This window comes from Hippichthys cyanospilos, chromosome 14 (genome assembly GCF_059441005.1).
Source record: "Hippichthys cyanospilos isolate Australia breed blue-spotted pipefish chromosome 14, RoL_Hcya_1.0, whole genome shotgun sequence".
Lineage (NCBI taxonomy): Eukaryota > Metazoa > Chordata > Actinopteri > Syngnathiformes > Syngnathidae > Hippichthys > Hippichthys cyanospilos.
This window is the reverse complement of record NC_142382.1, coordinates 15,148,605-15,173,915: the sequence shown is the minus strand read 5'-3', so window position 1 is coordinate 15,173,915 and position 25,311 is coordinate 15,148,605. Positions and strand designations below refer to the sequence as shown.

General features: G+C 41.2%; 2 protein-coding genes across 4 annotated transcripts in view; one reads left to right on the top strand and one right to left on the bottom strand.

Annotated features, from left to right (window-relative positions):
• rab3gap2 (RAB3 GTPase activating protein subunit 2 (non-catalytic)) overlaps positions 1–10,971 on the top strand; it is an 18,402-nt gene extending 7,431 nt beyond the window's left edge. Inside the window, exons 16-35 of one of the 2 annotated variants that reach the window (XM_088432923.1) lie at positions 97–179; positions 742–806; positions 1,284–1,374; positions 1,479–1,606; positions 1,713–1,926; positions 2,027–2,124; positions 2,200–2,308; positions 2,409–2,569; positions 2,943–3,117; positions 3,200–3,373; positions 3,464–3,570; positions 3,666–3,729; positions 4,556–4,626; positions 4,697–4,732; positions 4,809–4,883; positions 5,765–5,980; positions 6,638–6,727; positions 9,600–9,824; positions 9,914–10,078; positions 10,458–10,971. In XM_088432923.1, coding sequence (XP_088289049.1) covers positions 97–179; positions 742–806; positions 1,284–1,374; positions 1,479–1,606; positions 1,713–1,926; positions 2,027–2,124; positions 2,200–2,308; positions 2,409–2,569; positions 2,943–3,117; positions 3,200–3,373; positions 3,464–3,570; positions 3,666–3,729; positions 4,556–4,626; positions 4,697–4,732; positions 4,809–4,883; positions 5,765–5,980; positions 6,638–6,727; positions 9,600–9,824; positions 9,914–10,078; positions 10,458–10,607 — 2,497 coding nt within the window. In that variant the 3' untranslated portion in view covers positions 10,608–10,971. Of the gene's footprint in view, positions 1–96; positions 180–741; positions 807–1,283; positions 1,375–1,478; positions 1,607–1,712; positions 1,927–2,026; positions 2,125–2,199; positions 2,309–2,408; positions 2,570–2,942; positions 3,118–3,199; positions 3,374–3,463; positions 3,571–3,662; positions 3,730–4,555; positions 4,627–4,696; positions 4,733–4,808; positions 4,884–5,764; positions 5,981–6,637; positions 6,728–9,599; positions 9,825–9,913; positions 10,079–10,457 lie in introns of both variants that reach the window. The other variant, XM_088432922.1, reaches the window with a different exon arrangement.
• Positions 10,892–25,311, bottom strand: iars2 (isoleucyl-tRNA synthetase 2, mitochondrial). 2 transcript variants are annotated; one of them, XM_088432924.1, is made up of 24 exons: positions 24,951–25,311; positions 24,327–24,446; positions 23,964–24,117; positions 23,739–23,887; positions 23,220–23,269; positions 22,269–22,378; positions 22,066–22,153; positions 20,288–20,403; positions 20,052–20,221; positions 19,892–19,982; positions 19,631–19,782; positions 19,374–19,534; positions 19,191–19,293; positions 18,532–18,625; positions 17,182–17,262; positions 16,602–16,710; positions 15,856–15,958; positions 14,972–15,094; positions 14,767–14,898; positions 12,338–12,444; positions 12,121–12,266; positions 11,847–12,037; positions 11,569–11,713; positions 10,892–11,502 (listed from the first exon to the last, which is right to left on the bottom strand). In XM_088432924.1, the coding sequence occupies exons 1-24, from the start codon at positions 25,215–25,217 to the stop codon at positions 11,357–11,359; spliced, it is 3,108 nt and encodes a 1,035-aa protein (XP_088289050.1). In that variant the 5' UTR covers positions 25,218–25,311; the 3' UTR covers positions 10,892–11,356. The 2 variants fall into 2 exon arrangements, with proteins under 2 accessions (XP_088289050.1, XP_088289051.1); XM_088432925.1 differs by lacking the exon at positions 17,182–17,262.

The window sequence follows — 25,311 nt, the reverse complement described above, 5'->3', positions numbered from 1 at the left end:
TTGCAGATTCACATTCAGGTCCGCCATCTTATTTTTGTGATATAGAAAGATATTGTTGATAAAAGTAATTATATCAATATTTTCTATTCATTTCAGTGACAAAAAGAGTGAAGGGGCCAAAGACATGCATTTGTTAAAGAAACTGACTTCAATTCTCAAGAGCAGAGAAATGGAGCCTGGTGAGAGGTTATTCATGATTGCTGTTTATTTACAGTTTCTGATACAAATACTAAGAACATTTTTTCTTCCCCTTTGACTTTCTAGTTTTGCATACTTATACAGTCTATTTTTTTTCTTTTAGGTGTAGTGTGTATTTAAGCAAACCTTGGAAAAAACACATATTAAAGTTATTGACTGTTGTTTAATTGATAAATGTATGCCTCTGAGGATCATCACTGACTTCACTATTACTAATAATAATAGGCAAATAATGAAGTCTGTGGTATCATTTAACTGATTTGCAGAGGTATGCTGGTTAACTGCATTGCATACTTCACTTTAAACGGTAAATAGAGTGGAATTTTATTTCAGACCTTTAATTTATGACCTTTGTGTAATTTATTTTAAGATTTTTTTTAATAGTCTATAGAGACGGTTTGCATAAAAAAAAAAAATGTAGGAAATTCAGTAGGGCAGCAAATAATCATTCCCCCACTTAATTTAAGTGAGCATTAGTCTTGTATTAGACTTTGCAAAACCTCTCTAAATCATTCTGTTGGGTGGCGTTACTTTTCGTTTTAGATATTTTGGAAAGTCAGGCCAAAGGATTGCTGCTGGATATCAAACACTCCTCTATTCAAAAGCAGGTATGCTAATTTTCATTGAATTCTTGCATTCCAATGTTACATTTTTGTTGCACACCAAATGAGATTTGGAGCCTCATTTATTTTGAGGACTGTCTCACTTTTATACTGGGATATGCAGAAAGGGATATATATTATCTAAGTGTATACAGGCTTGCTGTGTCCTCATTACAATGTGAAAGGATTTCCTATCTGCCTCATTTCAATCTTCTTAGGCGATTTCATGTGATCAATAAATTCAGATAAGTTACACAAATATACTACATGCATTAGCCTGACTACAAAAATAATTATAATACAATATCTGAAAACATTGTACATTATTGAATTGTAAGTAATCAGCACAAAGCACAGACTAGAAAATGAATACAGATTTTTTTATGAATTAATAATTATAATTATTTATCTATTTGAATTTGCTGTGTCTGCACACATTTCTAAGTTTTGGCTTGTGTTTTTTTTTTTTTTTGTACATTGTAGGCTTTGGAGTCTTTGCTGTCCAACAAGAACATTCCTGTCTCGTGTCTCACAAACATCACATGCGCCTTACTCAGCACTCTGCAGCAGCGAGGTGGAGCCACTTATCTGAAAGAGAGCATTTTTACTTGAGTATCCATTGTTACCTAATTTGTCTTTCTGTACAAACTGTTCGTGTATCAAATGTCTGTGTTCCAGATGCTGAAGAAGTAGATCCAGCGTTAATGCAGCTCTGCTCCTCCCAACTGAAACTGCTTCAGCTGTACACTGACATCCACCACGTGAACTCCTCCGTTGACTCTGGGGAACCCGACCAAGCTCTCGGTGTAAGTTCTCCCTTTGAACTGAATGGCTTTATGCTGAGTCATACTTTGCGAGATGTAACATATTATTTTAAATATCGGAATTCTTCTGTACAAACCCCATCAACAGCTGGACTCACTTGATGGCATTGAATATGATTTGGCGCGCGTGAGTCCCACCTTACAACGCTACGCCAAGCTCAATTCGAGGCCCAGCGTTTGTTTTGCTGAAGATGCACCAGATGCACCTCTGCCTGCCCAAGCCTTCCTGTCACAGATTGAATGCACAGAGGATGGGCAGGTGAAGCTTCTTCACCATTCTGAAGCAGAATGGAACCAGTTAGGTACACCCAGTTATCAGTTCTCCATGCATTAGCTTATCCTAATTCAATTCCTGACATTACTCAAGCAGAGAGTGAGTATTGTCTTACGTGTTCTGTGCAGGGAGCTTCATCTTCTGGGGTTGCCTGTGTGGCAGAAGCCCACCATCTAAAATCTGTGAGAAACTGCAACAGGCTGGCATTGGTCCACAGCAGCTGCTAGTAAGACTAGTGATGAATGAAAATGTCATTTTGTTCTTTGAGGTTTTTATAATTTGTCTTTTTGTCTCATTGAAGCCTCTGTTGTTGAGTGTGTGGTTGCAACGAGAAAAAGAGGTGCTCCAGACTCCGACAGAATGTTTTAAAAATCTTCACACACTACTGGTCTTCCTTTGTAACATGGAAGGTATGTGCATTATAATTATCTGCGGACACAAGACACAAGCTTGCATTTTCCTGAGAATCATCAAGCAATGAAGTTGGCCGCTCTCCTGCCTTCTCAACAGGTGCAATAGAAGAGTCATGGGACCCGCAGTCTGTCTCACCATGGTGGCAGCAGTGCCGCACCATTTTGGTGCAGTCACAAAATTCTGCAGCTGCTCTGCTGGCTGCTTTTGTTGCTCATCGTGCCGCTAAGGCTAGCATCACCAGCAGGGCAGACAGCAAGGTAGACTGCACAGACACTTGTAATTAGCAAATGCAATAGAGTGAGCGAGCTCTTCTAAATTGCCCCTACTAAGTTACATGATAACTACATCCACACTTGTGGGCCAGCTGAAGATTGATTGCCATGCCCACCCCAGAATCCTTCTCCAAAGTCCAGCAAATCAGCTTGATGTTTGGTGTAATGTGATTCTTCATCTTTGATATCTTTTTGCCACCAGACTGTTTTCTAAAACCACAGCAAACAGTTTTAAACAGTCCAAAAAACCTATAAAATGAATATTTATGACAATGTCAGTACATGTTTTGCCCTAATTTGCTAACTAGCTGTCATTTGTGAAAGTACGTGCTGCGCTTTCTGTGTGGCTCTGTGACAGTTACAGTCAGAGTGGGAAGCGGTGTCTTTAGAACTGGAGCAGTGGGTGGTGTGTGTTCGTCAACTGGAAGATGTGCTAGTGCTGCAGACGCTACTCCTAGTGCCGCCGATTGTTGGTTCGACCGGAGGCCCTGCTGTTTTGTGTTCCGTCAAGACCTTGCTGGAGGGAGGATCAGGTTAAAGTCCTCTAATTGATTTGTTGATTTTGTTTTCTAGCTGGTAATTCTTAAGGCTGAAATCTTGTTATTGTCCCTCAAGGTGGCATCACTGATAATGTCTCCAAGTGGGTGTTTAGGCACAACTTGGCCCCTGAAGACTTGAAAGAAATCCTTCAAAAGAGAGTGGATACAGATGAAGATAAAAAGGTAGAAGAGGGGGCAGGAGAAGATGTCAAAGTGGTAGAAAGTCAAGAGCACACAGATGGAAAATCAGGTTGGAAGGAAATCAAATCTGGGTGCTGTGATACTGTATGCTGCACCTGTTTTGAACAATGAATACAATGTTGTATGCATGCCCACGCAGAGTTGTTGGAGGCTGTGTGCCAGCGCTTCCTACACTCCCTCTCACCGAACTTGCTCTTTGCTCATTGCTGCTGGGAGTATGTGGTGCAATGGAACAAAGACCCAGAGGTTAGAATTACAGAAAGTCAAAGACACTCATGCTTTATCATTTTGGTTTCAAAGCATCCCTGCTGACATCCTGTTTCATGTTTGACCTTGAGGAGGGGGCGCACTTGTGCCGGGCCATGGAACATCTGAAGCTGGTCTCGAGTCCACATATTCAACTAGGTAGGCTTTTCTAACCGTCATTCGGGGATCCTCTTGTCTTGCTTAAAGGGTGTCGCAGGAGTAAATTTTCATCCCCAGAGAAAAATTAAAATCCCACCCTGCCCCGGACCATCGTATGAGAAAAAAAAGAAAATCCTGTCCTATCTCATACGGCTTTTGTCCTGTTCCTGTTCAGAATGCTGCTGTACCCCTCCTATTTTGGAGGTCAGCTACATTAAAGAAAACTAACATCTGGTGAAGATTTGTCGTTTTTCTTCCTACTACATACAGTAATCTCACTTGTGTCTGCTCCATTCAACTTTTTGTCCTGCACTGCTTCAATTGCATGATTAAAGATAAAGTTGATTTCCATGGCAGGCTTCTCATGACGTGTGGGATTCCTGTAAAAATAGCAGCCTCTAGTGTACATTGACTGGGCAAAAGCCTTAAGCTTGCCGCGCACTGAGGATGCTTGGATCCCCACTGAACTGTCATTTGTTTTGCAATGATTCCAAATTTGAATCGTGATGTCCAGTTGTCGCAGATTGCAGCCTATTAAAATACATCCGAGGTTTTCAGCGACCGATACCCAGATGGTTGCCACACCACCGCCAAACCATACTAATACATTATTTACATTACACATAAGTTGTTTTACAACAATCCTTATCTGTGTTTCTAATAATCTAGATGCCTGTGGATGAAATAGTGAAGCTTATTCTGGTCTCTCTCAGCCATGATTTTCTTGAAGGGTCAGGAAAAAGCCAAAGAAGATACCACTGTATATATGGTCTCTTGCATAAGTGCAACCAGTTAATCTCTCGATGTAAATTGAATCTTTTTACAGGTATTTGCACAATGATGTGGAGTACGTTTATTGTCAAACGTTTCTCTGCAGCTGCCTTCCTCATTGAGAAGGTAGGCAATACCCTCTTGGTAACAAAAGAGATGGTTTCTAGACCTAAATCTTTTATCTCAATATTTCCAGGTGGGCAAAGCACCCAAAGATCGTTTGTGCCGACGGGTAAGTATATTTAAGTGGTTCTGAATCAGTCCCTTGCCTAAAAGATTGATTGTGATGGATTTTGTTTTGTTTGAAGGATGTAGGAATGGGAGACAAAGCTTTGACATCCTTTTTGGGATGCTGCGTCCAGCTACTGCAGATCCTCATGGAGGTGACCGGACTCTTGGTTAAGAATCAGTGCCCATTGTCTTTTGTCAACTACTTTGTGAGTAAGGAGAGTCCATAACGTGGCATGAAGAATGGCCAGTGGCTGGGCTCCGTTTGCAAAAGGCATGAGCTGTAAATGAGGCTTATCAGCTCCGTTTGTGTGGTTTTTTTTTTTTTTTTTTTTATTCCCCCCCCCCCCCCCCATGTTGGATGGCAGTTTCTAGCGGCAGGTTTTGAATCTGTGCTCAGGCCTGAGGAACTCAAACTTTCTTCCACATTCAAAAATTGTGTATGTTACATTAGTGGAAGACTCTAAAACTAAATTGTACTTAACCGCAAATGTGTGTAAGATTCTTATCACTTTATAAATATTCTCAACGTAGTCACTGATTGTGTATTGATTCACCCGCATTTTTTTTGATGGGATTAGTTAGTTCCCACCCATTGATGGTTTGAATGATGTGAATGCTTGTTTATCCATGCAATTGACGGGTGACAATTCAGGCTATAGTGCATAGACGACATGGATAGGCTATGGCTGGCCTGCAACTTGAATGAGGACATGTAGATAGATGCACTGTAGTGGCTGAAATAATTTGCTGTGCCTATAAGGTATATTTCTTTCTAGAATAGATGGGGAAATAGAAGGAAAAAAAACAATTACATACCCAAAAATAACTCTAAGATAACAGTTATCACGGAACTTATAATTACTGTCTCCCCCCATGTAGAAAAGCTGATGATTAGTATTTACTTGCAACAACACTGAAAAAATCTTTTGTTGGTTAATTAGCATGTTTGTCCTTTTGTTACAAACTCAAACGTTCATGTTTTTTTTTTTTTTTCTGTTTGTTCATTTTTTCTGCTTCCCCTGCTGATCTCCAGGCAGATTCAGCAGTAGCTGAGGTTCCTCCCCCCGAGCTGACCGTGGAGGAAGTGTGGTGTGGAGCAGAGGGCCCGGCCTCCATTGCTGAACTTGCCCTGGAACAGAAAGGTGTGCACTATCCCCTGGTGCAGCACCACTGCCTGCTAGCCTCCTTGCTACATGCCGCCTTGATTTTCAACCTAAAGGTTAAACCCCTTAGCCTGTTTGACAGCAAGGTAAGGAGACGTCATTTGTCCTGGGATCCTCCCATTTATCAACAGAATTCCATTTCTCTTGGTGTTGACCTAACCCAAATTTGCACATACATTGGACCCCCGTGTTACAGCTGGTATTGGTCAGCATCTCCTTATGGAGATGGTGGTCTGCTATAGGTTGGCCTCACTCGTTTCAAAATGGTGGAATGGTAAAGCTTTGTTCTATCGTGAGTGGTTATAAAACCGTATTTATAGTGCATATTACTGCTTAATTCTAACTTGAATGGGTTAGCCATGGCTCCCATGATTGCTAATGCTGTTAAAGAGAGAAGTAAGAAGATTATTTATATGGAAACGAAGCTGGAGATAATCAAGAAATACGAAGCTAGCCTAGCCTAGGCTACACTTACTAAGGAATATGGGCATAACAAGCACACTCTTTATGTATTATTACTTTATTTATGATGTTTTCTGATTGAGCTATTTAACAGAGGTTTGGATGGCCTGTCATACGGTGAATTCGCCTTACAAGCCCAACCGCGGAACGGATTAATCTCGTAACACAGGGGCCCACTGTATTTACAATGGTAAAGTGCTGGGTATAGGCAATACATAGACTCTGGGATGGAAAAACAATTCTTCGGTGTTGTCTGATGGTAACTGAAATCTTTCTTCCAGGGTAAAAATGCTTTTTTTCGAGACCTGACCACCATTCAGCTCATGCCAAGTGGAGTTATGGACCCAGGACTGGTCCTATTAAGACAGGAGGTGAGACTTCTCTCCTCTTCTCTGTGCCAAAGGTTCAGCAAATATTGTTCCTCCCAACGATAAGTATTTTGTAGCCAGACTTGATTCAAGAAAGAATGAATGAGAAAAAAAAAAAAGAAAATTTCACAGTAAGAAAGTTGGCTCTTCTAGTGTTTTTTTAACTTTAAACCTGCTTACCTTTGAATATACCAATTTATCCAGGTCATTGAATTACGGTAGTTGCAACTGGCCCGTTCTGGTTGTCTTGGAAGTTTAATGATAGTGTGATAGATAAGAGTTTTACCGGAAACACATTTAATGAGTTTCTCTGAATTTTGAGTTTTAAATGAATTAAATCATCGCTTGATTTAAATCATAATTAATTTAATTTGACGATTGAATGATTTGCATTCTTAACCCTGTTTGAAGGGTGTTGACTCATTGACACTGAGACGGTTGGCTCTAGTTCAGTTTGAGTTTTGCTGTTTGATCTTCCTTAGGCTTCACACTGGCAGAGAGTCAACCAAGACCTTTGTCACCATGACAACAATAACATACAAAACAGCGCATGATTTGAGTTTATTCGTTTGTAGCCACACGATGACCTTTGGTCACCACCCCCAGCCACTGCTATATTGGAGCTTTCCTTCTGGAGTAGTGAAGAGATGGCGCTTGGCTTGGTCCAGTTTAGCCAGAGTGTGTTTATCTCGATCCAGAATAGAAAACCTCTAGTATGAGATATAGTTAAAACCAAAGGTCCATTGCTAATTTTGGCATTTTCTTGCTCTAAATAAGCTCTGCTGCTAGCTTTGTGTGAACGACATCTACATTACTTTTACAACACTGTGATAGCATTGACCATCTGTTGTGATGTAATGCACAGGGGCGGCAGCAGCTCGTCGTATCAAAATTCTCTCCAAAGCACGAGACACAAATTTGTGTGTCAAGGTTCTTAGCATGCGTAAAAAAAAGTCAGAAATTAGATTTTCTGAGGTTAAGGCTATGATTGCGCATTAAATTTACAAAGGACACTCTATGTGAATCTTAATACAATATCTTGAAAACAAGATGATCAAACAACACGCAAGCCTTTTTTCCAAATAATCTAATTCGGCAACGAAACACAGGGCACATGAACGCAAAAGACTGTTCACGCTCAACGTGGAAGAAAGGTGGACCATCTGGAGTAAATCCACATTAGCACGGGGATTAGATGCAAAGGCCATACAGGAAGGCCCAAGATGAGATGCAAACCCCAGATCTGCGAGGCACACTTGTCAATGAGACCCGAACCTTCATTTTCAGTTAATTTTCACAACCACGGGCAAACCTCCCTCTGATGAAACGCTGAAAATAATCAAATACTGTTTGGCAAGAATAATCTGTAAAATCAGTCTAACCAAACAAAACATAGTGGAACTTTTAAGCGTGTACTTTGGATGACCACCAAAACACAACACACACACAAGACATACACTATCTCCACCCGCGATCATAAGTCCTTTCACCCAAACCAGATATGTGGTAGAACCAAGATTCGCATAGGTCCGCAAGGCATCCACACTGCTGAAAAATAAAAAGGAAAAAAAGAGTAAGAGAATAACTGTTAGCTTCTTTGGCAGCTCCGTTTTGATTGCAAACTTTTATTCTTTTTACTTTTATTGTGGTGAATAACAAGGGATACTAATAACACAGGCACTTTACACATCCAGAACCACTCCGAGTTGTGTCTGATAACAGCATGAGCTTGTTGCCTACTTTTACAATCGTTTGGTTTACATCACAATCACAGATTGTATAGTCTGTTTTAACACCATGTTCAAAAATGATGATTTATTAAAATCACGATTATTCATCACGAATATTAATCATGTTTAGTCAAACATGTCTATTTCCCTTCTATAGACAAGCAGTATTTAAACAAGGCTTCAAGGCTTGATACTTACAAATAATCATAAACTAAATTAAAGTAAATCATTTAAAGAAATTCACCTAAGACGTGGCAAAATCTTGGCACACGGAGCAAAACAGCTAACTTACTTGCTGAGTGCAAACCAATGAAAAAAATGAGCCTACTTAGAAATTTTAATCAATTCGTCAAAATGTCATCTTCGGTCATTTCAAGGGTCTCAATTGACAACTAGTGCTGTATATATTAGAAATCAGGTGAGAAACTCAACACCATTTCACACTGGTAAGTAATATATTAGGGTGAAAAAAGCAGAGGCTTTTGTCATGCAGACATGTGGGAACCATTGCCCCCTGGTGGTGAAATGACAAAGTGCTTGATTTGACATGTACAGTCCAGGCGGCTTTTTAAATGTTAGCGTATCGCAGAGGATCACTTTTTCACCGTGGCAGCCAATATCATGTTCACAGTTAAATTTTGATTAATTGTGCAGCCCTAATGAGCTTGTTGGGCTTTATTTTAATCTTTTTTTTTTCAGGATCCAAGTGTTTTCCTGTCATATGCATAGTGACACTTCACAATGAAATTCTTATTCTGTTCACGTCCCTGAGCAGGCCTATATTCCACACAATGGAGAAGATAATAAAGGAGCCAATAAAACCAGTAATAGGGCAATAAGGGCAGTGATAATGAAGGGCAGTGATAATGTAACATAAGAATGTTGCACAAGCAAGATTGAACAGTCGTTTCAGAAGTTTACCTTATTGCATTGTACGTTTGAGCTTTTCTTTTTAAAATCTTGCAGTACTAAAAAGAAAACCAACACTTTTTGTGTCGAAAGAAAAAAACAAATATAAGAATAACAGACGTGAGCCAAACAATAATTAACTGAATCTCAAAAGCAAAAATCAAAACCACTATTGAAAAGTTCAAAACTGATATAACCCCGCTACTAAATGTCTGTTCATCTTCCATCTGCCCCAGTTCCTTCTCCGGGTGCTTACCGCCTGGGTGCAGTGTATCGACGATCCGTCCATATCCGCAGCGAACGCGGGGCCCCGGGCATCGCCCTCGAGCGGCCCCCGTGCCGAGTGGTGGCCCTCGCTGTGTCTGGAGCTGGGCGGCCTGCTGCAGGTCCCTCCCGACATCCTGCGACGACACCTGGTGTGCCAGCTTTACAACCAGGGCCTGGACCCGCACGCAGAGGAGGTCCGGTCGAGGGCCGGCACCCACTAACAACTTTTACAGACGAGTAGTTGACACCACGTTTGGACTTGACGGATGGCTGTCCCTCTTAGGTGATGTTGGAGGTGGAAGACAAGGACGTGCTTGGCTCTCAGTTGCTGATGATCACAGGACAGAGGCTGAGCTACTCACTACTACACGGTCAGAACCAGACACAACCCGCTATGGAGCTACTGGCCCGCCTGCCTCCCACCCTCTGCACATGGCTCAAGGCGATGGTGAGGAGCCCGCTACTTTCTTTTGGGATTTGAGTAACCAACACATAGCCTGGTTAAGAGGTCAGAATCACGCTCTCTGAAGCATTCGAAATGATTCGTTTACGTGTGAGTCACTACTGTGTACATGGTATTTGTGATCCGTTGGAGTATCCTTGATCGAAACTGCAACACACGGACAATGCCGGGGGCGTTCAATGTTGGTTTTTGCCTTTCTTTTGTTGATATTATGGTGTAGTATATATTGTGGACTTTCTAAATTCAAAAACGTTGTTCTTAAACTGAATTACTTTCAGTGACCGCTTAAGTTTGTCCACTCTTAAGCCAAAGTACGACTTACTGTTAAGTATTAGGTGTTGATGCAGCATTTCTTGTTTTGCAGGACCCCAGTGAGCTGCGCTGCCCCCTGGTGCCGCTCCATCAGACCAGCAGGCTAGTGGGCCACTTGATTGAGATGCTTCCGGAGAATCACGCCCAGTATAGCCTGGCGCTACACCTCTTAGAGGCAGTTGATGCCCTAACGGAAGACTGACTTAACACACATTAACAGCTTAGTCTGTGAACGCTCCTCAAGTGAAGTTGATTAAACAAAGGCCACATTTCCCTAATTTTTTGGGGGGACTTTATTCAGATCATGTCGATAGAGCTCAGCTCTTTCAGTTGGTTTTTAACATCTCGTTTCGTCTGTAACAATTGATCATACTTCTGGATATTTTGAGTTGATCATCCTTCACATGAGTTTTTGTTATGAAGCAGGACCTTGTTTAATTAAACATTGTATGTATGTAATATATATACTGTAAATGCAAGCACTAGTGTACTCAAAGTGCCCGTAAGCCTTTATTCTTAATTAGTCCCCGTGTTGCAACTGGACCGAATAAAGCGGTTTCCTAATACATGCTTGTGTTGCCCATTCTTATCCGTGCAAAACCGCACACTTCACAATCACATAGCTTTAGTGTACCTTTTCCCTATATAATCGCATTTAACAAACATGATTTATTATACAAAAGGTAAACACCTCATGAAAAGCTATCATGATCACATAGTGACATTCGTATTGAATTCATTTCCCAATAGTTATATACACAAAACTAAAACAGCCTTTGGACCGGCTTCCTTATGCACTCCGCTTCAGTCAGTGCAATCCATGATAATTACAGTAAACCACCTCAACATCTTTAGTACGATGCGTAAAAGTCTCTGGAGAGCTCTTGGGGGTGACGGTTTCCTCGACGAGAGAGTCACCGGTTTCCATGGCGATGGGCTGTTTTTGGTCCCCTACTGAGCTTTGGCAAGCACGGTCTGACAACGTGGACACAGGCAGTCTGCCGATTCCGCAGTGTATCGTCGACATCGTGGGCATCGATCGGCAGAAGTGGGCACCGCTGCTATATTGTAGCTACTCTCCTCTCGAATAACGCCGCCTGATTATAGGCGCACAAACGGTTACGAACCGTTTCTCAGTTAAGGTTGCGGTGCGGTGGGCTCACCTTCCAAATTGATGAGGAATGTGCCGTGGCTCACGAGGGTGTCGGAGGGGAGATCGCGAGGCAGCGTGCTGCTCATGTTGACCCTGGCTGCCATCATGAGCTCCACAAGCTGAGATGAAGTCGACGAGGGCTCTTCTTGGAGAGACTAAAAAGTGAAGCCCAGTGTTGCTGTTTAATTTTCTTAAATTAAGATCTTAAGGACATTGTTGATGAAAAGTGTTCGAGGTGCAGATTTAAAAAAACAAAACAAAACAACACTTTCATTAGGTTTTACCTACCTCCATGAGTTCAAATAAGAGTCCCGGTTCAATGGCGACGGTGAGGTCATACTGGGCTGCGTTTTTGCCTGGAATAGAAGACAAAAAGGAGTCTCTGATGGCGCACGCCGCCTCCACCGCCTCTTCCAGTCCGGGTTTCCTCCACACAGAGCTGCATTTGATCCAGCCCGTCCTGAATAGCGTCTCTTCTTCTGCACATGTCCCCGCAAAGACACTTGAGGCACGTGGACAACTCTACCACGTCAAACTGTTTTCGTGATGTTTTGTTACTCACCTTTATGTCCTGGTGTATGAGCGTACACATCTTCAGCAAGATGAGGCAGTATGGGGGCAATGCATCTTGTCACCCCGTCCAGAATCTCCTCCAAGACTGTCTGACATGATCTTCTACCCAGCGACTCCTCGGGATCGCAGTACAACCTGGAACATAGTTGTGTGCCTTCACTGTGTAGTGCTGACAGTGATGCAAGCGGATTATAAGAGAACAATACCTGTCTTTGATGATGCTGAAATAAAAGCTGGATAGGTCTCTGGTCATAAAAGCTTGGAGGAGGCGTATGACTCGGCCAGCGTCAAACTCACTGTAAGCATCGGTCACCTTTCAAAGGATACATTATATTTAAACGGAAAGAAGCAGGGTGCAGGAAGTATCAAATTATTTACTATGCTACATCTTTGCATCTTTGTTCATCTGTCTAGTTGTGACAGGCAAAAAAACCTTAGGTTTTCATCCAGTCGATGGCGGAAAGTACGATTCCCCCATTTCAGATTGCAGTTGGCATTTGTAAGTAAATGAGGATAGAAGCATCAGATGCTTGTTTTGTTTTTTAACTAAAATACCGTATTTTCAGCACTATAAGGTGCACCTAAAAGCCTTATATATTTTTTTTTTTCAAGCTGACAGTGCGTCTTATATATTGATCATATCATGTGATGATTGCATAATATTCTGACTTCTCCAATCATCGAGTTGAAACTGCCTGCAGTGCAGCTCCATCTTGTGGATACATAACAGAATGCAAATTCAGCCCCAGCCACCACTGTAGCTTTGATTCCACACGATTTAATATCCGGTACGCCTTATAGTGCTGAAAATACAGTACTCTTAACAATAAATAATAATACCATACATTAATATGTATGGACAAATACATAATATGTAGGACAAAATGTTATATTGTTACAACAGTGCTTTTCAAATAGTGTTTTTTTTCTTTTGTTAATGTTAAAAAAGAATAAAGGTTTAGGTGTACTTACACAATCTTTATAGACAATAATCGTATTTATTGTAAGCGTGTCAAGTGGGGAGTGGAGGCTCACGAAAATTTCTCTCTTTCCTGGTGGGGCTTGTCAAAATATAATTGAGAAGTGCTATGCTACAGCAAGAGTAAAATCTTTCTACAATCAGCATAGGAAGCATCCAAATTCTAAAATTAAATCGCCATTGTTATCATGGTCAACAAAGGGTAACTCCACTCAAATCTGTCCTTTTTGTAATCAGCTCCTTGTCAAAAAAAAAAAAAAAAAATTATATATATATATATATATATATATATATATATATATATATATATATATATACACAGTTGGCCCCCGGTCTACGAACACCCTGTTTTATGAACACTTTGGCTTACGAGCGTGGACCATTTTTCTCCCCCGCTTGCGAACACAACCGTTCGTCTTGCGAACAATCCGACATGCCTGCCATTGTGTAAGCAAATGTATTTTCGCTTGGCTGCGTCAACAAAGTCAGCAGTTGACACTTGTGACAGTAACGTGAACGCTATTGCTCTTACAACGTCACAGTCACTGTCTCAGTCACGGTGTCAGTCACGTGACTGAGATAGTGACTAACCCCATATTGGATGGATGCCAATATGTTATTGGTCGATTAAGGTCACCCGGTCTCACTCACGGAGATGCTATTGGCCGGCGTCACGTCAATCACAGAAATGCCGATATGCTATTGGCCGAACGCCTTTATCTAGCTTGATGGCACAGCTGGTCGGGATGGAAGGAAGGAGAGAAAATGAGTGAAAAACGGAAGGAAGGAATGTTGTGAAGACTTTGCAAACTTTATCTGTTAGACATAGCTTCTAAAATTAGTAGCGGTAAAGGAAGAAGTAAGAGGATGATGTTTTAGCATCTCCGTGACTGACACCGTGACTGAAACAGTGACTGTGACATTGTAAGAGCAATAGCAAATCAGCGTAACTGTGTTAACTTTGCGGGTTGGTCTCTGCTCCCCTCCGCCTCCAACCAGCTCAAGTTACATCACTCCAAAGGTAAATGTCAATTGTCCTTTGTATATGTAATTTATTTTAGCTGTACAGTAGATTATGTTACTTATATTTAATATGTATATAAAGTCGTGATATTTTTACCTAAAGTTTTTGCACGCGTTGCACGCATTCACGAATTAACATAGGTTTGGATTGCCCGTTATACGAGCAGTTCGAGTTACGAGCATTCACGAATTAACATAGGTTTGGATTGCCCGTTATACAAGCAGTTCGAGTTACGAGCGTAGCCGCTGAACGGATTAAGTTTGTAACCCGGGGGCCCACTGTGTGTATATATATATATATATATATATATATATATATATATATATATATATATATATATATATATATATATATATATATATATATATATATTGAAAACAATATAAGATTTTTACATTTTGAGTCCAGTGTGAAATGCAATGCACTCAAACTTTATGATTCAGTTTAGTAATTGACAAGTTTAGTAAGTTTAGTAATAAGACAAAAAATCCATCACACCAATTTCAATTGGCTGAAGTGGCCATGATGATGTGGCCAAAAACGTGAAAAAGGTGTAAAAGCAACCCCACCCCCCTCCAAAAATATATATATTTTGGTACCACAGTGTAAATCCAGCCTTATTTATGAGTTACCTTCATACTGAACTCGCGCAGCAGGTGCAACATGTACTGGTCGATGTAGTGCATTTCCTTGGGCTCCACAGCCTGAACTCGTGGGTCGAAGCCGTGCAGGTTGCCGAGCAGGAAGCGTAAAGTGTTTCGGAGCTGTTGGAGATAAAGTTTGATGAATTGACGACATGGCAATCCGTGTAAACGCGTAACCAAGTGGCGCCGCTACCTTGCTGATGTTGTCTCGGGCCGAGTTTAGGGCCGAAGGTCCGATCTGAACCTCGGAAAAAATGTTCGACTCGGCCACCCACCAACGCAGCACGTCCGCCCCGTAGGCTGGCATGCTGCCGTCCTTTGACGAGGAATGTAAAAAAATAACTTAGTCTTAGTCTTAGTAAAATTGAAACATTACAAAAAAAAAAAAAAATCCTGACACATAACTAAAACAGTTTGGATTTGCGTTACACTGAGTTTGGGCAGCTCATATAAGGTGACAATAAAAATTAAACGGTTAAAATGGTCAATATGAAATATGTAAATTTATTGTAAAAATAACAACAACAAAAAAGATCAATTTATTTGAATTTGAACTGACTGATTGCCATGGACATTTAAAATCATCAATTAGAATCCAAACCTTTGCTACCGAAAATACATACGCAGGCGTGGAAAGGGCCTGAAAAGGCAGCAGCTGGACGGCAGTCTTGTATTACTTTGGATTAGAGAAGCACAGCTTTTGAATTGAAGATAAAGATTAGGGCCTGAATTTCATCTTCACGCATTTGATGACATGGGAGAGAATCGTCAATTAGTAGACATAGCAAGAGTGAGTACTATATAAGAAGATAAATGCTTATATACTAAACTTTAATTTTCATTAGTCGTGGCATGTGTTCCAACTTGGATACAAGTTTGGGTTACGTCATGGAAACAGAACTTGGCTGTAAACCGAGCCTCGACTACATTATAATTGTATAAAATGGTGCCACTGCGTTCTATTGTAGTATGCGTTTCCTGTTTCCGTAAACAGAGCGACGGGACTCCATTCATAGACGTGTGCGTGCGAGGATGGAAATGCCAAAGTAAGTGCTAAGATTAGACATTAGTTTTTACCTTCCCACCATTGACGACTATATCCGGGTCCACAACATTCCCAAGCGACTTGGACATTTTCTCTCCCTTCTCATTGACCGCAAACCCATGGACCACAAGTGACCTACTCACACACAGACAAAAATACACACAGCATTTCCCATTTTCTTTAACTTCTAACTTGATTGTGACATCGTATAGTTATTGCTCCCCAATAACACAAGAATCTCTGAATACTTCATTCTAAACATTGCTTTTTACTTTAGGCCTGTATGTACAATGAATGTGTTGAGCAAAAGTGTGTACACGCCTGCATTGCCCTTAATGAAACAAAAGGTCCCAGCTAGGCTGTTTAAAATAAGTCATGAAAGTTATGCTTTATTGACACCTTGCTTCTAAAGGGAACCAGCATTCTCATCCTTCTCTAGCCACTAGTTATCCTTAGAATCACGCTTAATAGCTTCCTTTTTTCTGTATATTTTAGCTTGTCATTAACCTGGATTTAGCATTAAGCCACGACTCATTGATTCTGTTGTACGAATGGCAACGGATGAATAGAGGGTAATTGTACCTTCTGCCAAGGTCATCTGTGTCTAAATGTGTCGTGTGACTGGGAAATTATTCAGTCAATGATTGTGTAGTGTTGACAAATTTCTTGATTTTCCACATACTTGGCCAATATACTCTGAGATTTTGAGTAATTTTAGCAGTTGGTGGATGTCAGCATTGTAAATTGTACATATGTTTTTGTATTGTCAAAAACCCACTTGTAAGGCGCCTTGTTCCTGACGGCGACACCGGTGAGCAGTGACGACTGAAACCAGCCTCCGATCTGGTCCTTCCCTTCCACATACACGTCCGCCCTGCAGTCTGTCTCTTTAGGAGGAAAAGAAAAGAGGCCCAAAGTCATGCCGGCGATAGAGCATTGAGAGCTGGGTTACTTTCTGTTAGTCCTCATCCTCAGAGCACTGAACATGTGGAAATTTTAGACAGAGGACAAGAGTTGTTAGCAGAGTGACCAAACGGTTATTAAAAAGCTTTACATATGCCAGGTCGGATGCAACCGGGAACATGATAGGGCAAGGCCAGCCGTCTGCCTCATCCTCAAGCAGTCTGCACAGAAAACTATTGGTAAAGAAGTGCAGCTGTTTGCCGATGGCGGCCAAAGCAGGAGAAGTCCCGCATGCAAAGGACGGCGAGCGACAGGGGCCATTAACCAACTTGTGACCGTTAACCTGCCACGAAAGCCCAAATGAGGAAGAACGAGCATTTGGAGTGACCAGGAGCTAAAGAGCCTTGCAAAAGGGAAACGGTCGTTTCGACCGTGAAACAATTTGGCCCAACAACCTGTGACCAGCGGTTTGCGCAGTGGCGCCGGGAGCCAGCTGAGACGAGACTCAGGCTCCTCAGAGTCCGCCTCCAGCTCCTCTGGAAATGACAACAATCCAACATTCAAACACTTTTCTGTAAATTTGACTCTTAAATGTTTGTATACAAGTGGGTCGGCCTAGAGAGCGTCACCGGCAGCCCCACCTCTGATCCGAGTTAGAAATCGTCATGTGACGAAGGCAGTAAAATGCAGATTTGAGGATGCTGCTATCATAATCAGCCCGACTAGCATAACAATTAAAACTAATGGCATGTTTAGCATGATGGCGCCCACCGTGGCAGCTGTCTTCTGTTCGCTGATGTGAACAGAGTAAGAATTTCAATTTTGTGGTTTCGTGCTATACACGTGACAATAATTCTCTACAATCTACAATGACAAAAAAATAGATGTAAGAAAAGATACATTGAGTTTTGTTTGAAGGATAGATTAACATTGGCTAACACAGTTGACATAACTAGATGAAGGGTGCACAGTTGTTTGGCTCACAATGCATATATACACAGGGTCAGATTCACTAAAATAGTGCACGGCTTTTACATGCTGCAAAATGATAAAAATGGAGCATCGAATTCATAAATCAGGGTCAAATGGTGAAATGAATCTCTAACTGCACAGCCAAACAGAATGTTTCTCAGTGCGCCATTCATTGTGCTAGATGGATATCAGGTATCCCGTTGCCCCTAGTGGCCCAGTAGGAGATCCAGGAGAGATCGACCGGCGAGTGCAGCAGAGCAGACGAAAATGAGCCACCCAAATGAAGATGTCGTTTTCCTCTCCAATGCACTCGCAACAAATGAATGCCATTTGCTGAGGAAAACACTTTTGTCCACAAAATCCTAAATTTGAGATCTGGCTTGTGAATTTATTACAATTTTAAAACACGGCAGAGCAAAAATGAGATTAAGTTGAGGCATGTTTGAAAAGGGTAAATTGAGTGAAAGAGTCTCTCCTAACTGCCATGGTTCAGCAATAGTGTTCTTGGTACAAAGCAACAGCATTTTCCTTTGCCTCGAGAAGTAATTTGAGGCAAAACGGGAGCTAACTGCACTTGGGCTGTCAAACTTTGTGGGTGTGTTTGCGCTGGCATGTCATTAGCGCAATATATTTAGTGAATGGTTCATTCAAATGGAGCATCGTAATAATATTCCATTTAGTTCAGTATACCCCACTGCATGCTTGCATTCATTCCTCTAGTAACAAACACAACTAACAACTGTGAATGTATGGCAGTATTTTACATGAAAACAATTTCCTTTAGCGTTACCAGTACACCTCAAAAGCAAGCAGCTGATAATAACAACTTTTACCTTCTAGGACTGCTGCCCATGACGCCCCGCTGTCAAACCAGATGTCGAGCACATCCTCTCCACGGACATAGTCGGTTGCTGGTCCTGCTTTACTCTGACCAGGGCATAAAAAAGAAAAACAGTGACCAACTTATGTACACAGTAGCCTAACTAACTGTAAAGGCAGGATGATTCTCCATCTCTAATTATCATGCAAAGCAAATTACACTACCCTAATGACACAAAAATAAGGAATAAATTCAATTGTGTCATTTTCCACTGAGTATAAGTGCCTCTTTAAAAATGCAGGGTGTTCAGAATCATTCCCTCATTTCCTAATCATTAAACAATATTTAGATTTTTGTATTGTGGACTATACAGTTTACTTCTCTGTCAAGGAAAAAGTTTAAGTTTTTGTGCTTCCCTAATTATAGCGTCAAAGTTGCATGACTGCAAAGTTCAACATCAGCGGGTGGAACTTGATTGTTTTGTTTACAAAAACAAACAAAGCACTTTATGCCCTTCCGAGTTGTCCGATCAAGCGGTAATGTGTGTCCATAACACCTGAAAGGTAGGATATATTGTCTTCAGCGGTGGGCCGTCAGAGCCGGCAAGGCCTTGGAGTGATAGCAGGTGTGCCTAATGCAGTGTCTAGCGTGAACTCCTATTTTCACACTCACCTTCTTGAGTACATTTGCTGGCAATAAAGTGTCAATCGGAAGCTCCCACCAACAGTCACTGCCCTTTTCCTTGAAGAGGGTCGCTACGTGGGACACAGAGTGTCTGCGCAGGCAGGAAAGAGGCACAATATTTTCTAACTTTTTGCATTTCATGATGATATTACGTTTTGTACACGGTCTTACTTGTTGATGAGCGCCTCGCCAGTCTCTTTATGGTAGAATACTGGGATGGGGACACCCCAGCTGCGTTGGCGTGAGATGCACCAGTACGTGCGTCTGTCCAACATGGTCACAAGGCTGCTTCGTGCTGACTCTGGCAAAACACGAACCTTTTGCAGCGCGTCCTGGAAACACACACAAACGGCTGTTTTTGAACAAGCCGGCCATCGCTTGTGTGCAACAACAACAACACCGAGGGAAGACAATTCATAAATCTTGACCTTGGCCTTGTCCTTGAGTGAACCTGTATTGATAAACCACTGTTTGCTGGGCCGGATGACAACAGGTTGCTTCGTCCTCCAGTCATAAGGGTAACTATGAACGCAATCCTCTTCTTTAGCCAAAGCCCCGCACTCCTTCAGCATGCTGATCACTAACACACGCACACAGTGGGGGAGATGAAAGGCACATCATCCTGATCGGAAAGCAATCCCAGACAGAAAGTGAAACGTTAGCAGATTTTGGACACCTTTCCTCAGTACCTTTTTCGTTGCCTTCTTTAAACACAGACAGATGCTGGAGCTGTGGACCTGCCAGTTCCGTGAACTTGCCATCCTCGTCTACCATACACTCCTTAAACAGAAGCACAACAGTTGAAACCACACCAAACTTGCTTATTAAGCCTCACAAATTCCAACGTACCACAGGAAGTTTAAACTGAGAAGCCACACTGTAATCCTCCATGCCGTGAGCCGGTGCCGTGTGGACCAATCCTGTTCCTTTGGCCATTGTCACATGATTGGCGGGCAAGAGTGGTACTTGCCTGTCGGGAATAGTGGGATGCTTGCAGATTCCACCCTCTAGTTCTGATCCTATGGGTTGAAAACAAGAGCTAAATGTGTGATTTATTTACGTTTGACAAGTGTGTGTGCGGTTACCAGTGAAACTGGCGACACTCTCCAGTTCTGTTCCCAACACTGCTGCCAAACCAACAGTGCGTTCAGTGGCTATTAAGAGCAGTTGAGAGTTGTCTTTCCTTCTCACTACAGAGTACCTGTAAATACATCAAGTCCTTAAGTCCATAGTGCTCCAGGTAAATCTTCACACGTTAAAATTTTAATCAAAAAGTAACTCAAAATGTAATTAAAGGAAGTCATTTTATTTCACTGTGGAGCCGTTTCCTTCAGTTTGGCTACATCGCTAACACAAAGCCTCATTCTATTAGGAGTAATGTTTCAATGTGGTCAGATGAGCAAATACAAAAATGGTGCACCATAAAAACTTGACTATGTCTTACTGTAATAAGCCATGAATGAACAAGAAGAGGTAGTGAAGTCCAACTAAGCTCCAGAAGTCAATCAGCATTTTAACAGCGCAAAAACAATGTCAAAATCTGAGTATTGTATGCCGTTTGCTGGAACAATTCAGAGTAAAACTCCACCAAATAATACATGAATCGTTATTTCCGGCATGTCATGCCGAACAACTTCTTTGATTTATTTATGTATTGCTGATTTGCTATCTGTTAGTGATGGACTTTTGGCTCTTAAGAAGGTAACCATTCGTTCACAAAGTATTCAGTAAAAAGAGCTGTTCAAAAGATGGTTTTCTTAGTTTATGTTAAAACATTAATATCTTACACCTGAAAATAACCATTACGATTCACATCACGTCACATCACTACTGTCAGCCAGTCAACAATACAACCTCGTTCAGAAATGGCCATCAATCGCCAACTAAGGGCGCCAAAAAAAAAAGATTTTACTATGCTTACATTGTATTGTATGGTACCTCTTGCCAGCGCTTTGCAGCGGCTCTGTTGTGAATAGCAGCTAGCTAGAAAAGCTCGAGTGCTCAATATTGGCTGGTGGTACTTTTCAAAGGCAGTTTAATAGGCATAAATGACTTTGCACACTGGCTGACAGCCTTTGAGGAGTTACCGTTTCTACTGGTCAAATTTCATTTTACTCGAAAGAAAAGATTTAAGAAAGTTAAGTCAGAGAAATGATCACTAAAAATGATCAAAGTTGGGCAGTCATAATTAGGTGCTAAGTGTTATTAATAATTAAGTGTTATTTTGTCATCTATGTTTATAAGTGTTTTTCACCAAGCCAAATTATATATTTTTCATCCGAATACTTGATATTCGATTAAAATTTTCTGATTAATATAAAATGATAAAATATTCGATAGCTGCAGCCCTAGCTAACACTAAGGTATACATTTTTCAGAAAAGTTATATATTTTAGATGAACATTTTTGTGTTTTAAAGTGCACTAGTATATGCCTATTTTACAATAAACTATGGATGGAAATGAAAAAGAAAGAGAACGAGTAGAGCACACTTGGGACTCTTATTGGGAAGACTGCAATTGAGAAAGACTTCTTCTGTCGAAGTGACTTTATACATTAACTTTATATTCAGTGACATTTGCAGAAAAATGGCACAAAAATACTTGAAAAAGTAATGCGTTTGAAGAATGATAAGGAGTAAAATAGAGCTTAGAAACCTATAGATGATCTGTATTGTAGGGTTGCAACAATTCCAAGTGAGTCTAATTTGAATGTGTTCCCAATGACAAATGACGGTTCGCTGTACAATTCAGCAACAATGAACAACCCTCCCTACATGTATTGATGCATAAACTAGTGTTTGTAGTCATCTCTCCATTACAAAAACATTTGCACGGGCAAGAAATGTAGCCCTCCTACTTACTGGGCATTTGGCATGTAGCAGACCGCCTGGTTAGCGGGGATAGTCCAAGGTTGCGTTGTCCACACCAACACATAAACATCTCCCGGACCTGAAAATACACAAATAGCAACAACAAAAAATCAAATCATTTTCAAGAGATAATCCCCATTCACATGAAAAAAAGTTGGTTTTCCGAGAAACCTGCATGTGAATGTTTGCATTACCTGCTTTTGATGCGATCTTAGGCGGCAGTGTGACCAGTGGGAACGTTGCGTAGATGGTTTTGCTGAGATGCTCAGGGTTGTACTCCAGTTCTGCCTCGGCTAAGGCCGTTCTGACAGCACAAGTTTTTTTTTTTTTTTTAATGAATGGATAGATGACACTCATGACCAGCACTCCCTTTAACATTATGCCAATCGAGGACTGTTGTAATGTAGTGGAATACATATGCAAACTGTTATTTTGCCATAATTTTCACTGTTTTTGTTCATGTTTTCTTGAAGGGAAAGACTCTTTATATGTATCAGATGCTACAAAAAAAATATTTGTCAAAATCACTGTTGTGCAGAAAACATTTCCTTTCTGCTTTTGTCCAACATAGCTTGGGGTCAGTCAAATGACCTATGTTCAAACTGTGATTACTAAAGAATGGAATAACACAGACTCTTACTTTCTTTTTTTAGGCAAAGAAGGTAATCCAGTCTTTCATATGGTACCAGCAATGTCTACATAGTCAAACAATACTATATTCTGTCAGCGCATCAAAATACTCAAAATTGGCTGGCACTCTGGAGATTTCGCATGACGCTGAAAGAGTTCAACTTTAATGATACATCTTGGCAATGCCGGCAGCTATGTAAATCTCACACGAGCAATGTAGATTTTGGTCATGAAAACTCAAGTATACAACAAGGTCATTTCGGATTGACGGTTACAAGTGAGGTGTTGATCACCAAAATGCAGCAAAACTCCTTGCTAAATCCCACTGACTGTACAACAGTTCGGTCATGTTCAACTGCGTTGCAGGATGTGCAGTAGTCTTAAAGGCTTTGATCTTCAAAGACACCACAGTTACATAATAGTTTGTTTTTCATCATCTTTTAATAACCAACTTTCAAGTGTACTAGAAATGGTTCATTTGGCAAACAAGCGGCATACTAAAAATGTCTTCATACCTTGATGAAGGAGACCAAAAAACAGGCTTGTAATCTTGATAGATGAGCCCCTAAGGGAAAATATCGTGGAACAAATGCACTTCAATGATGGAAAAATGTACAAAACTCGCAGTCAGCTGTTTTACTCTCCAACATTGCAATTTTAAGCACTTTAATGGGCATAAAAAGTGGTTGACATCTACTAGACAACGAAAAGAGATGAAGCCACTAGGGATCCAAATTTTAACGTTAATTCTATACTGGTAGTGTGCTTCTTTAGGTTGCTGACTGGGACTGATACAGTATAATAACAATGACCTTAAAAAAACTGTACAACACAATAAAATAGAAAATAAACAATGTACTGGTTGCATATGTGCACACCAATGCTACATTAAGAATAATTTGCTGAAAGTCTGTTTGGTAGGGATGCTTTGTTTAATTTTAATCCAGATTTGCTGGGTGTGTAAGATTTTGAAGAAAAAAAAAAAAGTGAAAAAAAAAAGGAAAATCACATTCAGATTTTTTTTAATGGCTAACCTTGCTGTGCATCTCCTGGAACACTTTCAGCTGGGCGGCCTCATAGGGACCATCATAAGTGTAGTAGCACTGGTCCCAGTTGGCCATCACCCCCCAGCGCTGGAAAGCGGCCTTCTGGCGCTCTATGGCCCCCTTTGCAAACTGACGAGCTGCTCAGAAACAACCACGACGAAGCAAATCCAACACACTGCCGTTCACACAGTGCCACCAGTATTTCTTTCCTACCTTTGTGCCTGATCTGTAGAGGGCTGAGATTCTCGGCACCCAGCTCGCCCAAAGCTTTCAGCTCAATGGGAAGACCATGGCAGTCCCAGCCTGGGATGTAGTGAACCTGTCTGCCCCTCAGCATTTCAAAACGGTTGTGAATGTCTTTCAGGATCTGGGATGGAATTTTTGTAATGCCGCAGTGCTTTATCAATGTACTGTCATTGTAATGAATGTTATGTACATCATTTAACATTTCAAAATCTACACTTGATTATTTCAACCAACACCAGTTTCGAGCAATTTCCCAGACTGCTTTCTGCATTTCTACATGTCATGTAAGCTGGCAGTGAGCAACAGCAAAAAATGAAATGAAATGATGACCTTGTTTAGCGCGTGTCCTACGTGCGGGTCTCCATTGGCGTATGGTGGCCCATCGTGAAGGCAAAACTTTTTGGTCTTCCTCTCACTCTGCCAAGTGTACAAACTTGCAAATCCACATTTCTAAAAACAAAACACATTGACATATATATAAAAGTAGCTGATGGTATGACACATTGACATATATATAAAAGTAGCTGATGGTATGACAAAAATGTAACAATCCAATTGCAAGCGTAAGTGAAAGTAAATGGACAAGATAGGTTCGTTACAGACTTGTGAATCCACTGTTGTGAAGCCAAAAGTACAATCGCACTTGAAGAGGTACAGTGACGCACACTCAACGGTCTAAAACTTAGATTTAGCGATGCAGATTGAGTAAAACACGTTTTGACAATGTCAATGAAGCAGTTAATTAATTAAAGTTAGTAACAGAGTACATTTACTGCTAAAATAAAGAGGCCCGTGAGTGTATTATAAATGTATCTTGTATTTTATTGCACGACCTATGTGCCGAATAAAAGACATATCAACAACAACAAAAAACACAGGTCCAAACTACTTTATCGCTCAATATGGAAGTCATCAAATAAAAAAAAAATCGTGGTTCGAGCAAAGCTATCATACCTCCTGAATCTCGACTTCTCTATCAAGCAGCTTCTGCCCTGCCAACTTCATGGGAAACGCAGTCCGGGGAAGGAGCACAGTGTCCCGATACAGCCCCTGAGCAGTACCCGGCTCTGCGGATTGAGCGCTGCCCTCTCCTACGGAAACACCATGACAGCGGTTTGAGCTGCACAAGAAGGTCCGGTGGTGAAGGCCACATCCTCGGTGTGATCTCCGTCCCCATCTCGTTAGCGTCCGGCTTACGGCCGAAACACGACACAGCAGCATGGAGAGGAGCAATAGATTTTTCGATAAATGACTGGGATTTTTCTCTTGTGACCTAATACGGTGGCGATATTTGTAGTGCGTCCCTTTGCACTCC

Coding starts and splice junctions, on each gene's coding strand:
- iars2 (XM_088432924.1), bottom strand. CDS start 25,217: ATGCTGCTGTGTCGTGTTTCGGCCGTAAGCCGGACGCTAACGAGATGG. Junction 17,263..18,531: donor ATGGGCAGCAGTCCTAGAAG/GTAAAAGTTGTT, acceptor TGTCATTTCCAG/AGGAGCTGGAGGCGGACTCT. Junction 12,445..14,766: donor TGCGCGAGTTCAGTATGAAG/GTAACTCATAAA, acceptor ATCCTTTGAAAG/GTGACCGATGCTTACAGTGA.